This window comes from Mustela putorius, unplaced genomic scaffold (genome assembly GCF_011764305.1).
Source record: "Mustela putorius furo isolate JIRA1106 unplaced genomic scaffold, ASM1176430v1.1 tig00000765_pilon_pilon_pilon, whole genome shotgun sequence".
NCBI classification, from domain to species: Eukaryota; Metazoa; Chordata; class Mammalia; order Carnivora; family Mustelidae; genus Mustela; species Mustela putorius.
The window spans coordinates 5,006,130-5,019,017 of NW_025421470.1; the positions used below are offsets into that span (position 1 = coordinate 5,006,130).

The 12,888-nt window shown below is 39.6% G+C and overlaps 1 protein-coding gene across 1 annotated transcript in view; it reads left to right on the forward strand.

The window, feature by feature from the left end:
- Positions 1-12,888, forward strand: part of DSCAM (DS cell adhesion molecule) — a 765,964-nt gene that overhangs the window by 453,482 nt on the left and 299,594 nt on the right. The window contains exons 7-8 of the mRNA XM_045084552.1: positions 5,551-5,829; positions 9,284-9,559. Of these exons, the coding sequence (XP_044940487.1) occupies positions 5,551-5,829; positions 9,284-9,559 (555 nt within the window). The remainder of the gene's footprint in view (positions 1-5,550; positions 5,830-9,283; positions 9,560-12,888) is intronic.

The window sequence follows — 12,888 nt, forward strand, 5'->3', positions numbered from 1 at the left end:
TAATGATTGTGTTTGATTGATAACCATATAACATTTTAAAAACTTTTGATTTCATTATGAATACACACATGTACATATGCATATTGTATATTTGTCATGTACATATGCATATTGTATATTTGTATATACTTTGATACACACACATATCTATTTAATAACAACCAAAGCAACAGTAAGAATCTCATGAGCCTTCGTAGGGGAAACTAGGGCACCAACTCTTGATTTTGATACTTGGTAGGTTAAAGAGAACCGCAATTCTCTTTATCTTTCCTGTGACTATTGTACTTCAAAATAACTGAAGAATCCTATTTAAGGGAGAAAAGTTCTTATTTGCAGAATAATTACATCTACCGAGTGTGAAGGAGCTATGGCATTTAGAAAATGATTTCAATCCCTAATGAAATAAGTGATTCAGATAAACTTTTTCACCCGAACTTGTTGATCAATTCAGCGTCACTGAGTGCAGGAGAGCTTCATGTTGTATGCATGCAGAGAGAGAGGAAAGGGGCTGAGTTTGATCTAATTGCTCATGAGAGCTAAATTGCAGTTTATAAGAAATACTGCCAGAGGAACATGCTCAATGACACCATCAAGAAAGAAATTCAGACTGGAGGTTTCCTATACAACAACTCACCTGGCTTCTTCAACAAGTCAAAGACATGAAAGATAAAAGGGGAAGCCTGCTTTGAATGAAAAGAGAATCGAGAGTCATTAACTGTAAACTGTACAACAAGGCTGATATACTAAGCACAATTACAAATACTAATAATGTAATAATGATGTGTTCTTAGCTCATCAGGAAAAGTGAATGTGGTGTGGATACTAGATGGTATCAAGAGGTTATTATAACTCTTGTATGTTACTGATATTGTGGTTTTATTTATTCATTCATTCTTATTTTATTTTATTTTATTTTTTCAGTGTTCCAAGATTCACTATGTATAACACCCATTGCTCCATGCCATATGTGCCATCCTTAATACCCATCACTGGGCTCATCCATCCTCTACCCCCCTGCCCTCTAAAACCTTCAGTTTGTTTCTGAGTCCGCAGTCTCTTGTGGCTCCTCTCCCCCTCGGATTTCCTTTCCTTCACTTTTCCCTTCCTTCCCCTAATGTCCTCCATGTCATTCCTTATGCTCCACAAGTAAGTGAAACCGTAGGATAATTGACTTTCTCTGTTTGACTTATTTCATATTGCAGTTTTATAAGAAAACTTTTATTTTTGTTAGAGAAACATACTAATGATATAGTGATAAGATGACATAGGTTCTACAATTTGATTCAGTATGATAGCACCAAAGGCAAAGACTATAAAGAAATAAACAAATACATGATAAAAGAATTTTTAATGCCTCTTGTGTCTGGGTGATGAATATATGAGATGCATTATATTATTTTTCTACTCATATGTGAGTTTGCAAGTTTTTGTGATCAAAACTTATTTTTAAATTAGATAAACAGATTGAAGATGAGGGGATGAAAATTAAATACAGTGCTGTTTGGTTGTACTAATTTTGTACATGACCAAATTTCCCCCATAGAGTCTGTCTCAAGCATTGCTTAAATTGTGTATTTAAAATAGAAAAGAAATGTGCCACTTTTTTTTTTTTTGCAAAGTAGCTTTATGGAGATTTAATTTACCATCCATCAACTCCACCCATGTTAATTATCCAAGTCAGTGATTTTAGTAAACATAGAAAGTGGAGCAACCATCAATGTCATCCAAGTTTAGAACATTTACACCATCCAGAAAACTCCCTGTGACCCATTTGAAGTCAATCCTAATTCCCATTTCTGGTCCCAGGTAACCACTAATTTACTGCCTGTCTCTACAGATGGGCACCTTCTGAATATTCCCTATAAATCGCATCTCACAACATGTGGCTTTGTATCAAGCTGCTTTCATTTAGCATAATCTTTTGTGGTTCATTTATGTTGTAAGATGTATCAGTAGTTCACCATTTTTGATTGCTGAACAATATTGCTTTGTATGTACACACACATCTCATTTATCCCTTCTCTAACTGATGGACATCAGGTTGTTTCCGCTTATTGGCTATTATGTAAAATTCTGCCAGGAACATCTGTAAACAGTTCTTTGAGTCAACACGATTTCACTTGTCTGGGATGGATACCTAAGCAGTAGACTTCTGGGGCACTGTAGTAAAGTGAAATTGAGCATTTTGAGAAATAGCTAAACTATTTACAAAGTGGCCATACCACTTTACTTTTTTATCAATAGTGTATAGGGGACCCATTTCTTCTCCACTTCTTATGAGCACCAGTTCTTGTTTGTGTTTTTTATTAAAACTATCCTAGTGGGTATGAAGTAGTATCTCATTATAGTTTTAATTGGCAATTCCCTGGTGGCTAATGACACTGAGCATCTTTCCATGTGCTTATTTGTCATTTGTATGTCTTCTTTGGCGATAGATCTATTCAGATCTTTTACCTATTTTTAAAAAAAAGATTTTTTTTAAGGATTTTTATTTATTTATTTGACAGAGAGAGATCACAAGTAGACAGAGAGGCAGGCAGAGAGAGAGAGAGAGAGAGAGAAGCAGGCTCCCCACTGAGCAGAGAACCCGACGCGGGACTTGATCCCAGGACCCTGAGATCATGACCTGAGCCGAAGGCAGTGGCTTAACCCACTGAGCCACCCAGGTGCCCCTTAAAAAAAGATTTTATGTATTTATTTCTCAGAGAGAGAGAGAACAAGCGGGTGGGGGGTGGCAGGCAGAGGGAGAAGCAGAATCCCCACTGAGCAGGGAGCCCAGTGCGGGACTCAATCCCAGGACTCCGGGATCATGACCTGAGCTGAAGGCAGATGCTTAACCAACTGAGCTGCCTGGGCATTCGTTCTGTCTTTTGTCAAAATTTTGATTTTTTTTTCTTATCATAGAGATCTCAGAGCTATTTATATTTTTTGGAAAGAGGTCCTTTATCAGAAATATTATTTGCAAATATGTTCTCCCAGTAAGTTGCTCCTTATTTTTTCCTCAGTGATTTCTTGAAAAATGTCAACTATTTTTATTGTCATAAAGTATAATATATTGATTTTTTGACACTTGTGTCCTTTGTGTCATATCTTAGAACTCTGACAGACCCAAGGTAATAAAGACTTTTTCTTATCATTTCATCTGAAAGTTCTAAAGTTTTAACTCACACATTTAAATCTATGACCTGTTTCAAGTTAATTTTTTTTTTAAGATTTTATTTATTTATTTGACAGAGAGAGATCACAAGTAGGCAGAGAGGCAGGCAGAGAGAGAGAGAGAGAGAGAGAGAGAGGAGGAAGCAGGCTCCCCGCTGAGCAGAGAGCCCGATGCGGGACTCGATCCCAGGACCCTGAGATCATGACCTGAGCCGAAGGCAGCGGCTTAACCCACTGAGCCACCCAGGCGCCCCTCAAGTTAATTTTTTGTAGGTGGTGTGAGGCAAGGTTTCTAAAATGTTCTTTTTGATATGGATATTCAATCGTTGCATTCTTTCTAAAAAAAAAAAAAGTCAGATTTAAACAATACTACTTTAAGCATATTTGAGAAATTTCTATCAACTATTAGTTGCAGAACAAAAATTTTAAGTGAAATCATTAGGTATTGCGTTTGTGTGACTCACATTAGAAGTGGGCACCTTTTAAAAAAAAAATGGGCACCGTTTGTTTCCTGGATTGTAGACCTGTTCTACAAAATAACTAAACAAATAAATAGCCATGCCCACCAAAGGAGTGACACCTTCTTTGGATCACCTTCTCTACCATCAGAGCTACTTCCCACTCTAGGCAAAGCACTAAATTTTGTAACTCTGTGGTCCATAAAAAACTCACTTGCTCTTCAACACTTTCCAAAGTCTGTCTAACTTCCTTCAGGAGAGGATTGAAGCAATAAGGCCTTCGCTGGCAAGGACTCTGCACCTGTTGTTGTGGGTTTCTTAGGTCTGTAATCCCTCTGGAGCCCTGCACCCAGCCATGTGAGTGAGAATAATAATGGGCTATGGAATTCTTCAGTTATAATGGACAATGAAACTGCAGAAGAGTCCTAGAAAGGAGATTCTTAGAGTCCGTTGTCATATCCCATGAGAACATTCACATTGTTCTCATATAGCACCAAGAAGGTATGTTGCTATATAGCAACATACAGGCAGCGGTATGCTGTGGATTTTATCTCCATTGATCACCAAGGAAAGCTTCTGCTCAGTGGATTTGCCACTTTCACTCAGGTCTCCTGACTGCCCCCGGTGGCTAACTGTGGAATCACAGCACTTTAAGAGACCATTCCAGAAGGTTCTTTGATAGGATAGAGGATATCCAGTCCTTTGTTTTTGGGTTTACTGTAGGCAGATCACAACAGCCATGGTGCTTTTCTAACCAAGGCAAAGGTAAGAAGAGTTCGGGAGCCAGGAGCCCATATCTGTTCTGTATATACATGTGGAAATCAGTGCTACCACTCATGTGTGTGGTCTAGCACAAGTTCTGAACAGGAAGAGTAACAGAAAGGCTAAGGAAAGGTTACTGACTTTTATGTTGGGCATCCAAAAGTGGACCTCTGTTTTTGCATTCTTCATAATATGCCCTGAGAACGTTGATTCCTCAAAGCAAGCTTGGTCATGCAGCTGCATGGTTTCCACTGACCCAGTTCTTGAGAGCAGTTGGTCCTTTTCTTCAACAGGCTTGAGAACTCAATACGAGGGAAACCTCATTGGGGAGAACAGGTGAACTATATACCGTTGTGTTGTAAAAGCAAGGCTGTGTCATATGTAATAACTATTTGATTTTTGCCACACCTTCATCATCTTCATTCCTTTGTCTGTCCTCAGAGATCGTGAAAGACATCCATGATCACCACCCCTAAATCCCCCTCACCCCACTCCTGACACATCCACCTTCACTCACTGTTATGTCAGGCTTTCCAATTCTTCATTGTACCTACTACAGGCCACACCACCTTTATGTGTTCGTGTGCTTGCACATTGCCTGCCAGCCCCACTCATGGAATTGGTTGTAAGCTCCATGAGGGTCTCCATGAGGGTTTCCTGTCTCATTTGTCACTGTGTCTCTAATTCCGGACTGTATACTGGCCTTGGATGTGAGGCTCAACAATATTGTGAAATGAATAAATAAAACACTTCAAATTCAATAACTCTCTATAAAACTCTCTTTTGTGTGTGTGAAATAAATTTTACTAATGTCAAACCACTATCTCTGCTACTGTTGTTCTTTTGAAAGGGGAAGCCTGATGTTTTCTGGTCACAAGACAACTCAGTTCTTGGCCTGGGCCAGCAGCTCCTGTAGAGGCCTGCTGATTCTGGAGTTCTTAGTTATTTAGTGGGAAATGAAAAGCAGAACCTTTTCTGCTTTAGCTTTTTGAAAATTCTGAATAGAAGAAATTTCAATGAATAGGGTTTTTCTTTCTGTTCTTTAACAAAATCTTAAAGATCTGTTGTCAATAGTTAGCATGATGTATAGATTAACTTATACACGAGGTCCTATGATTCTAAATGACCACTTCAACTCATTCACCACATCTAAGAGTTTTTCTTTCTCCTTCAGACCCAGCGAACGCAGCCCCATCCATACTGGATGGGTTTGATCATCGCAAAGCCATGGCAGGGCAGCGTGTGGAGTTGCCTTGCAAAGCGCTTGGGCATCCTGAGCCAGATTATCGCTGGCTGAAGGACAACATGCCTCTGGAACTTTCTGGAAGGTTCCAGAAGACTGTGACGGGGCTGCTCATTGAGAACACTCGTCCTTCAGACTCAGGCAGCTATGTGTGTGAAGTTTCCAACAGATACGGCACTGCTAAGGTGATAGGCCGCCTGTACGTGAAACGTAAGTTGGATGGTAGCTTGGAATGGTGATGCTGACCACCTTTGATGGAGCTCTTATTACAAGATAACTTCCAGACTCTCACTAAAGCCTTCCATTAATCCTCACAACAGTCCTGTTGAGACCAGTATTACCCCATTTTGCAGATGAGGAAATGAATGCTCAGACAGATTGCTCAAGATTACACAGCTGGGGAGGTTGGGACTTAGGATTCGAATTCAGGTCTGTCTGAACGTGCAAGATTTCCATTAGGCCACAGGAGATGCATCTGAGATCACATTACCTAACTGTTGAATTAATAATGCCCACCTTGTCTGAACACTGACAGAAGAGGGGCGGACTTGTGATGTCAATACAAGCAACAGTAGTCAGATCACAGTGTGCGACCTTGGCTGGTTTTCAGAGGCTTTTTGATGTTCCTGAATGGGGCTATTATCAGAAGATGATAAAATAATAAATGATTTTATTATTTATTATTATGATATCATTATTATGATAAAAATGTTAGACTTGGACTCACTATTGCATATCATTTAGTTCAAATATGGTGGATATGTTTCATATATGTATAGTGACTATCTTGAGTAATGTGTTGAGAAGGATGCTGAAGCCAGCCTCAGAGGAAGGAGGGGTATGACTGCAACGGGAAACACTTTATTCTGACACTCTCAATTTTATCCAAGAGCACATGGCCACAGTTGATGGGCAGAACTTTGGCCAAAATAGGTGGCTCTTAGATGTGAATGGAATATTCTTTTCATTATATATAATATTGCATATCACATAAAATAAGATTATATATATATATTTAATTTGATGAACTAATTCAACAAGCTAAATCATAAGAGTTGACAATGAAAGAGGAAGTGGTCTGTTATCCTGGCCTTTTGCCAAACCCATGCCTGTTTATGGAACTATCTTTTCAATGTCACCCTGAGCATGGATCATTCTAAACCAACAGAAGTTGTTAGCATAGACATCCCAGAGACTGCCTGGGACCAGCTACCTAGGACGGGTGTTGCAAATATCACATAAACATGCTTAGGCTGGGATTAGAGAGAAATGGAAATAAGATATGCACAACTCTATTTCTGTAGTTGAAGAAATTCTAGATGCAATGATTCAGCACTAACAGCAGGTAAGAAGTATCCTCCCAAGCTCAGAATCTCCTCTATGTTAAAATACCTTTCATGGTGCCCCATTTCCTGCTGAATAAATTTATATTTAAGGATAGTATCAAACCATCCCAAGTACACCTGTCTGGTCCTATTGCCCATAGTTTTGCTTCAAAGAAATCTACTCCTATTAAATCTAACTTTTTCCTATTCTCTGTACAAACCCATTCCTATCCTGAACATTGCTCCCTCCACATGGAAGATGCCTTTCAAAGACTTGAAGGTCTCAAATATCCCATCTCTCAAAGCCCAGTGTAGTGCCCTCCCCAGAGACATCCCCACCCCCCGCATCTGATGCTCAGCTCTCAGGGTTTAATTTATTGCTTTCTCTATAAAGGCATTTAATCACTGTCTACATTTTAAAACTTACCCATGGAAAGATCTTAATTCTGACTGTGTTTATTTTCACTACTATGCTTCTTTGCCACATCAGACAAGCCTCAAATGCCTCTTGAATGTTTCCCACCTCTCTCTGACTTCATTTTTGTCTTTCTGTCTCTAGACAGAAAACATTCTCTTGGGTTCCAAATCCAACACCCTCTCCTCTTCCATCTCTTTGCCCTCACACTCTCTTCATTCACATGGCTCCAGAGCCCTCCCCTTTGAGAATAACTGTGGATCTGCATGCTTTGCCTCGGCTTCCTTCTTGAGTGTCAGATGAGTGTATCTCTCAATTTTAGATCAGATGTTTCGCAGGCACTTCAAAACAACAAGACCACAAACCAAACCAAACTCTCCGCCATCTCTACCTTGCCAATGACTCTTCTTATTCAAAATGTCTCACCCCCTGACCCCTCCCCCCAAATGCAGACTTTAAATCTTGGATTCTCTATAAGCCTTTCCTTTCTGCATCCAAGTCCTGCCAAGTCCTAGAGACTGCAACTCGAAGTTTCTCAGCCGCACTCCCCAACCCCATCTGTCCCAGACTGAGTCTTAATTGTACCTCAGCTAGAAATTGCCATGCCCCCTTACGGACCAAGACCCATCCCTAATTTGTCTAACACAGTATGATCAGTCAATTCTCCTAAAAATGTGTTTGACTGTATACTCACCTGCTAAAAATACTTGAATGCTTCCTTTAGTCTCCTCTGAATTAATTCCAAAATCTTGAGGCCTTTTGTAATCTTGTTCCAGGTTGCCTTTGTCATTTTTCTCCCACAATTTTCCACAGAGAGGCTGTTTCATCCACAGTGAGCAGACACAGTCTTCCTGCACCACCTAATACACAAAATGCCCCTTCATTGCATCTGGGCTTCGGTCTATCCATCCTTGACATCTAAGGACTTTCTTGATCTCTTTCCACATATTAGATATCTCTGATGGATCCTATATCACTGCTTGGCTACTGTGTCTACTCTTATATTGGTCTCCTCCATGAAAAGCTTGAACTTGAAATCAGAGAGTCCTGGTGTGGTAACACAAGATGTCAGGAATAATTGGGGTAAAAAAATGGTTGTTGCCATTTACCTATTGAGTGGATTTGGTGAAGTTAATTAAGCTCTCTGAAAAAGCCACTTCCTCTTCTGTAAAATGGATATGATAAGATAAAATATGCAAGACTTAAATAATGTACAAAAGACATTAGTAATTATTTGGTATATGACAGTCATACCATAAAAGTCATCTTTGTCTTACTTGCAAGTTTAACGCTGTTTTTGGCTTATAATAGATGCTCAATAAATGAGCTTGTTACATCCATTTGGGTTTGTTGAACGAAAATGTGGAACCTCAAATGGGAAATTTCCATCCCTGTCCAAACCAGTTAGCCTCACTTTAAAGAAAAACCCTGTTTTCATGGCCAGGAATTCTAATATCTACCTGTTTTCGTACAGCTGTGTATGACTGGCCCTGGTTAAACCACATGGGGGTGGGTGGGCAGTGAGCAAGTGTGGCAATGTGAGAGAATGTCTCAGAGAAACCCATCTGTGCTGCTATATTGGGACAAGGCAATGGGATTTAAATATTCAAATACCTCTTTCCTTACCAGTAACCAGCACATGGTGTTTCTTATTGTCAGTGGGTTAATCCTCACACTTACTCATTGGGAAAGCAAGGTGACCATTGCCAGTCTATTTGCTACATAGAGAAGGAAAGGCAAACAATGAAGAGGGTGCTCCCGAATAAAACGGTGCACTATGACATAATGCTAAACATGAGAACTGTAGAGAGTATGCTTACCGTGATGCATGTGCCTTGTCAAAAGCTCAGCATGTTGTTGAAATGATGTCTACATATGTGATTTTTTTTTACCTTCTTTTTCTTTCTCTTACCAAAATTTCCAGAGCCACTGAAAGCTACCATCAGCCCCAGGAAAGTTAAAAGCAGCGTGGGTAGCCAGGTTTCCTTGTCCTGCAGCGTGACAGGCAGTGAGGACCAGGAACTCTCCTGGTACCGAAACGGTGAAATCCTCAACCCTGGAAAAAATGTGAGGATCACAGGGATCAACCACGAAAACCTTATAATGGATCACATGGTCAAAAGTGACGGGGGCGCGTACCAGTGCTTTGTGCGCAAGGATAAGCTGTCCGCTCAAGACTTTGTGCAGGTGGTCCTTGAAGGTCAGTGGGCCTCATTACAGGGTTCGGCCACACCAGAATGCAAACCCAGAGCACTCAGAGAGAAGAACACTGAAGCAGTACTGCTAAGTCCTAGGGCTAAGATTTCTCTCTGTCTGGCTAGCTAATAACTCTGCCCTAATGCTTCAGGAGAAATCAGGCTAATGAAAGAGCCAGTACTGGTAAAGTTGTAAGTGGTAGACATAACAAAAGTAACTTCACATTAAGTTAAGTAATGGAGATTTGCCCATTCTTGTGTTTAGTTATTTGTCAAGATACAGACCGCAAAAACTTACAACTTCGAGTTTGGTTGACATCCATTACCATAGACGGGAGTTGCTCAGTGATGCTTTGTTTGAAGGGCCACTTTATATGCTGGGGTGGGGGGGGGGTTGGCAGCATCCCTGGCCTCTGCCCATTAGATGCTAGTAGCGCTCCCTCAGAGTTGTGACAACCAAAAATACCTCCAGACATTGCCAAATGTCCTGGGGATGGCGGGTGGGGGTGGGGTAGGGAGAGGATTGCCCCCAGTTGAGAAATACAATTTGGCAGAAAAAATGTAGAGCAAAATTTCAGCACCGTCCTTGGTGGAAAGGAAAAAGTGGCACCTGATGTGTATAGTTGTCCCCAGTTGGGTCCAGATATTCACAAATTTAGATTAACAAAATTCATGAGGAAGGACCTCGGGTTGTTAAAATAGGTCCTAGGAATGCCATTTTCTTTTCTTAATGGCCTGCTTACATATGCAGGCTGATCAATCAGCCAGGGAACAAAAGCTATCAAGGTAACATTCAAGGGAGACATACATTTATCACCAGATAATTGAACTGACTTTTACCTGTATGTGTGTGCATCTTGTTGGAAATTATGTCTTTACGTATAATTGAATATTCATTTGGTGTACATTGATTAAAGTAATTACATGACTTTCATATAGCCTCAAGAGAGAAAAAAATATTTATGTATGAATATAAGTTTAAATGTCTTGATGCTCTTCAAGGATATTTCTATTATTTTTTTAACCTTAACTAATTTTAAGAAGAAGCAGGCTTAGCAATGAGATTCCTATTTTGATTCAAGCATTTCCTTGCAGACAGTTTCTTAAAGCAGAGGTGAAATTAGCTGAAGGCATGGAACCCATATTAAATGCCTGACACTGCGATCCCCATAATAATTAAGGGCAGAGAGTGATCCATTCGTACAGAGCTGGTTTGCTGCTGCTGATGCGCTGTGGTCCTTACACATCACTATTTTTAGATTCTTGGCAGAAAAAGGAGAGAATACCTGTCTAGGCCTAGTTACCGTGGCAACTATCTTGTGTGACTAAGGAAACCTAAAGAGCATATTGATAATCCATAATGATGTCAAAAGATTTCAGGTTACCAGAGAATGACAGCAAGAAAGATTTCAAAGACACTCGGGTCTCACTGGGAAAATAATGTCTGCTTTCATCACCAAAAAAGCCTGTCACTTGAATGAAAAAAGGGGGCAGAGGACCCTACTGAGCATACTCCCAGATTTATCTACCGCATGTCAGTTTCCATTCAGGACAAGAAGCTTCACCTTTTTTTTTCCCTCATCTGAGAGATGACAGTGCTAATGTAGCAAAAGAGAGCAGAAGTGTAATTATAAATACGTATCTAGAATTTGCCTTAAGATGGTGTCTATCTAGTATCCTTGGATAAAGCCTCCTATTATTCCCATTGAAATAGCTTTAGATTAGTGTAAATTTTAAAAACTCACAATACCATGAGCTAAGAATGGCCAAGGATATAATGCAGAATCTGGAAATATTTTCTATGAAGCCAAAGAAACTGGAATTGAAGTCTAAGGAAAATGAAATCTAATAATTTTAGGTTCAAGATCAAACCACAGTAACTGGAAAATGGGATCACAGAAAAGTGTAAGAATAGGTCCTATTAAAAAAAAAAATTCCTGTTTTAGGAAATGATAGAATAGCATGTTATCTAACTAAACTGCAAGCACTTAAAAATTATGAACTTGAGGAAAAACAAAACTTGGGAGAGACACCCAAAAGCAGGAAGAAAAGATTGGACCCTTGAAAGAAGAGGAAAGGATTAGGTGATATCTGCCCTGATACCACTTTTCCCTTGAGGACATTCCCCAGTCTTTGTGAGATAGGGAAGGGAGGTACTAGAATACTAGAAGAAAGGCAGATAGCTATAGTCTTATGGGATTTAGGTATAAAAGGTCAGAAGTCTGCACTGTCAAATCACCTGCAAATGAGGGAAGTAAGTTGAAATTCTAGGAAGGAAGGTGGTCCGAAATCCCAAACAGTGGGGAGTTCTAAAATCTAAAAATAAAATTCCTTGACAAACTTAGTTAAAATCTGAACTGGAAAATGTGGAGAAGAATCCAGTAAAAATAAAAAATTAAAAAAAAAATAAAAACAACTTAACATACAAAAAAAAAAAAAAGGCCACTGTTAGCAGGGGTCAAAAGACAAAGTAGGCAATAGAAAAAATAGACCTTGAGAGAACCCTGATGAATGAGCAAAGGCTTAAAAGTTTTTATTTAAAATAAAATAAGATTTGAGCAGCTATTTCACAGAAGGAGAGACACCAATGGCCAATAATCACATAAAGACAACATTACTTCCATGATATCCCTGCCAAAAATGTATAATCTGCATCTAATTATGCAGAAATAGGAAAAAACCCAGTTTGAGCACCCGGCTATGGAATACGTCTTCAAAAATGTCAAAGTCAAGAAATGCAAAAGAATGATCCAGATTGAAGGAGACTAGAGAAGCATGACACATAGATGGGGTGTATGGTGCAGGTTGGGCTAGGGGAAATCGCTGAGAAGGCCACGGTCAGTCAGCTGGCAGACTGTCAATACGAACACAGTATGCAGTCCTACTTTCCCGAAGTCACATTTCTTAGTTTTGCTGACTGCTGTGGTGAAGGTCGAGTACCTGCTGTACAGAGAGTTCACTACTTTATGACTACACGGATTTGTAGCTCGAGAACAGGCAAACTAACCCAGGGTGAAAGAAATCAGGACAGTGACTGCCTCTGTCTGATGAGAGGGGGTTGATTGAAAGGAGCTCTAGGAATGTTCTGGGGTGATGAAATGCTTTACATTGTGCTCATGTGAGTGGTTACACAGTCTAATTATTTAACAAACTCATTCTTACACTTAAGGCTTGTACATTTCACGGTATGTAAACTTCATCTACAGAGAAAAAAGTAATAACTGAAGAAAACTTTACTAAATAGATGAAAAATAGATAAAAAATAAAGATAAGGATAACAATAAAAAAGGTAAAAATAGATAAAAGAAGACGAGTCTTTAGTGTATGTTGTAAC